This window comes from Cyclopterus lumpus, chromosome 12, assembly GCF_009769545.1.
Source record: "Cyclopterus lumpus isolate fCycLum1 chromosome 12, fCycLum1.pri, whole genome shotgun sequence".
Classification (NCBI taxonomy): domain Eukaryota; kingdom Metazoa; phylum Chordata; class Actinopteri; order Perciformes; family Cyclopteridae; genus Cyclopterus; species Cyclopterus lumpus.
In genome coordinates, this window is record NC_046977.1 from 19,913,952 (window position 1) to 19,918,588 (window position 4,637).

Here is a 4,637-nt window from a genome sequence, read left to right on the forward strand (position 1 = left end):
AATCATCATGATGTGTTCTGATTCTACTTCCACATTCTACTTTAGAATATCAGTTCACCCAAATTACAAAGAAAAGTATTCTTTCCCTTTATTCTCATGTTGTTTTTTTAAATTTGGCCTGACACAAAATCAAAACCATTTGCACGACTAGATACCAAACTTTGAGTTGAGTGTAAATAATAGACTGTAAATAAGAAGTGGATGTAGTCATCCCACATTTGGTTTGTGGAATGCCGTTTAGAAATCTTGAGTTCTACCTTTTGGCCATTGCCATCTTGACTTTTTTTGCAACCAGTGAACAGAAGTTACCATATTTTAACTTATATTTGTATTTGTATATTTGTGACTGTTACGTGTGTCGTTGCTGCGCTCTCTCTCTCTGGCTCCATCCCAGGAGCCCTACAGGTGACGTCCATTGCCTGCGGATGAGCCACCAGCTGAGGGCAATTGGCTGATTGGAGCTGCTGGGGTATAAGAAGGTTGGGAAGCTAGCCAGACGACCCTGTGGGCAGCATCGGAGACAAATACAACCTTTGTGCTGTTGCATGTGGCCGGCAGAGTGCTGTCGTCGAACGTTCTATTCTATTGTAACTGTTTGTTGCTACGAGTGATTTTATTTTTTTTCTGTGCGTATGGCGACGTTTGTGGCTAGTCCTTCTCTCACTCAGTTCGAGAAGATTGAGTTGAGGGAGATTGCAGTATATTATAATGTTCTGGTGGCGGGTACACTGTCTAAAGGGGAACTCAGAGCGGTTCTTCTCACTGGGTTATGCGGTAAGGGGGTTCTCAGCTTGCAGGTCGCGGCTGGAGCAGGGGTATCTCCGATCAATAGGGGCTCTGATCCTCCGCTGTGGGAGGTGGCCGAGCAGCGGCCTGAGAGTTTCACTCCGGCTGTGCAGAGCACCGGGGCGGAAGCATGAGGCCTCTTGAATGAGCTTGTTTTCTTTAAAACACAAGCAGAGAAGTAGATTCATTTGCACCATAGTCCTCATGACCCCAAAAGATAAAGACACACATGAAAAAGAACTCAAGCATCAGGAATCAACATTTTAACCTGGTTTAAAATGAGCCCAACAACAGATACAAGTTGAAATCACAACATTTATTTTAATTTATTAGATTATTGACATGATCTAAATAATAGACTAAATACATTGCAAGTAAACATCTGTATCCTCTTGATTTGAAAATAATCCTTTGTAGCTTCAGTATCTCTGCATTTCACAGATAATATTGATGACCGTCCTGGTTCCACGTGTTGATTAAAGACCACATCCTGACACGTAGGAGCTCAGGTCCTTGTTCTCACAGTGATTGCGCCAGGCCACCCTGAAACCAGACAGAGGGACATCACCCATCTCTCCACATGCGAAGGTTTGTGTTGTGAAAGCATCACGGTCACAGAATCAGGTCTTACCAGGCTCTGATGCCATTGGGATCCCTCACCACGTGCTTGGCACAATTGATCGCCACACTGACATCATTACTCAGAAGCTCTGTGAGGAAAAGAAAAATCAGGATTTGAATGGTAATTCAAAAAGTGGACATTAAACAGAACGTGCAATGTAATGAGTGAAGAAACCAGCCTCTCGAAAGCTCAGTAATAATAACTTAATTGATAAATGGACTGCATTTATGCAGCGCTTTTATCCAAAGCACTTTACAATTTGTGTCTCATTCAACGATCTGCAGGAGTCCTCTTTACTCGAGACTGGATACATTCTGATGGATAACGTATCTGCTACTTTACTACAAAGAGCGCTGCGCTTAACAAGTTCACAGTGCTTCTTTGAGATCTTCTTTTTAAGTTGCATAAGGACCAAATAACCTCCATCAAAATAATTGTTCAGCCGTGTAGGGCAAAAAAGTGCTAAAGGCTCGAGCTGATCTTCGTTTATCTCGACATTGGAACAATTGGTCGACATTGTTTGGATGATCCATTGTTCCGAAACCCTTAATAATAATCTGAACAAAGCAATTGAACGAAAAGCCCATTTCTCTGGTCTAAATAAATGGCCATTGTCGAGACTAACCTCTCCTTGTGAAATAAATTCTGATGACATCATTCTGCATACTAATGAGCCATGAGCTTCTGTTCATTGCCGGTGTGGATTTTCTGAGCAATGGGCCTTTGGATGAATGGCTGTTTGTTTTTCGAGATAGTGGGCTGTTGGTGCTTTTGGTCCACATTATGAAGGAGGGTCCAATATTTACTCTTTTTTTTAGCTCAGATTTGGTCTCCACCAGCCCCCGAAGGAAATAGCTGGCTCTTTAATCGAAAGCAGTTATCTAAAATAGTGTTATTATGGGAAGGATGGCCTCTGAGTGAAACAGTGTTACCATGGTTTTGCCCTCGGTGGCTCATGTTACCGCATACTTGGAAATCACATCGCTAGGTGCCACCAAATCTTTGACGCTGTCCTTTTAGTCAAGTAAGTAAAATTAATTCATAAAGCACTTTTTACAGACATTATTACCAAAGTGCAGTACAAGGGTATTATACTACACAAAGGTCATTAGAGCTGCAGAGTTTGTAAGAATTATCTATGGGAGACACTTAAGGAACGTTTTTATTTATTGTTAATATTAGGAACGCTATAGATCATTGCAACTTTAAAGCTTGGTGGCAGATCAGACGCAACGGGTTGGTTGAAAAAAGTTGCATAACAACATGGCAAGTAATACAATAGGAAGAAAATGTCCCTCTGCAGTTAAAGTGTTGGGTGTGGTGGTTTATCACTGACCGCTGCACCTGATGTTACATGCATTCGCTGTCTGGGGAAGCCGGCCGTCGTCACACCAGTAGCGGCTGTTGATCTGGAAAATGCCGTAATCAATTGATCGGTCGGTGTTGTGGTTGATGGCCATGGTGTTGTAATTCGACTCCCACTTGCTCAGACAAACCCCTGAAGAAGGAACAGAACAGTTGCACATACAGAACCCCTGAAAACTCAATCTGGAAAACCACAGACGACCCCCGTCAGAAAGGTCAACGCTGCGCATCAAAACCCATTTGGGAAACTCCAGCCATCTCCATGACAACTTTCCCGCTAATAAAGATTGTGAGATTGATTTCCATACTGTATCAAAATTAATGGAAACCAATGCCTTGCTCTTGAGGTGGAGAAATATCATGTATTTTCTAATGTTACAGTACATTCTTTGGTACGACAAGCTTTTCAAATATGTAGTAGAAGTATATGCAAAAAAAGTACACATGAAATGTAGTCAGTAGGCTGGTATGGTCCTTAAAACTGAATATATGTTGCATGAAAATAATAAAACTGTACGGCATATGTTCAGCTGAGTAATATGTTCAGCTCCAGACAAAGTATCTGCAGATTGATGGTCTAATACTCACAGTTGGCCAGACTGTGGCCTCGGTAGCCGTCCATCCCATTAGCCTTCAGCACTCGGGCCCATTCACAGCGCTGGAAGATCTTCGCGCTGGCCACAGCCACCAGGAGCAGAAACACTAGACTTCTCATCATGGACTCTCTGCTGGACTGAATATTTCCACAGCTAAACTTCCCTTTAATAGTGAAGGCTCAAACCACAGTGGCTGCTTCATTTGTTTTCTTTGAACTTTGTCCAATTCCAACAAAGCTGTTGAGAGAGGTGGAGTTAGAATCCGATCAGCTGTTTGTGTTCAAGGTTACTGTGTTATCAGAGTGATAAGAAAGACTGATGTGAAAAACAAGGATAAGTTGGAGATCTGATACAAATTCATCTGTCAATGAAAAATAAACTATTGTGGGAACCATGAAAAGTTATTCTCGGTCTAATAAGTGTCTAACCTGCACGGACAAAGTAATGTTCACTTTCAGTATTTCTCATCATAAACAGATGCATGTTTACTAGCAAGCAGTCTTCGTCTTCCCAGCCTTTGTTGCCATATTACTTCCTTTTTTGTGTGTCACCATGCATAACTCTGTGGCACATTACATGAAGTAGTGTGGGTCATGTTGTACTCGCTATAGACTGTAAGAAGTCAGCATAGTAACTGGAACGTCACCCCAATGGTTTGTGCTTATATATTAATTATTATTATTATTATATCCTTTTTATTTGTATACTTCCATTTGCTAAAGCCCTCATAAACGTTGGCATGCAGTAGACTCATGATTATAAAAAAAAGGAAGTGAGTTCAGTTCCGCATAATAATTGAAGGTCAGACGGCTGACTTATCTGGGGTAGGCAGAGATACGTTTGTAACAACAAGAGGCACCTGCATTCCACATGGCCAGAAATACAACACACACAATTCGATATTCTTTGAGATCAGACAGAACGTTGCACGTTTCTGTTTGTCAAGGCATGTGAGGAGGCAGTTGCCCCTTCCACAAGCCAGCCAGGTCCATTTAGATTGAGGATTCTGAATGGAGTCAGATGACGTTATGAAAGTGAAACTTATGGTATCCTCGTGTAAACAAGACTGTTTGGGGTCAGAGTTCCACTTCAACCTCCGAGTTGAACCGACCTCTCACCTGCTCTTGCAATTGCAGTGCCGATACTTTGCCTGTCACCAGAATAGAATAAATCATCTTGAATTTAGAAATTGTTTGACCGTTATTAGATACACCACCGGGCTACCAATCTTGAAATATGCTTTTAGAAGTTTGGCATTTTGTCCGTCA

General features: G+C 41.8%; 1 protein-coding gene across 1 annotated transcript; it reads right to left on the reverse strand.

Annotated features, from left to right (window-relative positions):
* Positions 1 to 1,087: 1,087 nt before the first annotated feature.
* lyz (lysozyme) lies at positions 1,088 to 3,831 on the reverse strand. The gene is made up of 4 exons (XM_034547568.1): positions 3,362 to 3,831; positions 2,745 to 2,906; positions 1,418 to 1,496; positions 1,088 to 1,329 (listed from the first exon to the last, which is right to left on the reverse strand). Exons 1-4 carry the CDS (start codon positions 3,489 to 3,491, stop codon positions 1,263 to 1,265), a joined length of 438 nt encoding a protein of 145 aa, XP_034403459.1. The 5' UTR covers positions 3,492 to 3,831; the 3' UTR covers positions 1,088 to 1,262.
* Positions 3,832 to 4,637: the final 806 nt, after the last annotated feature.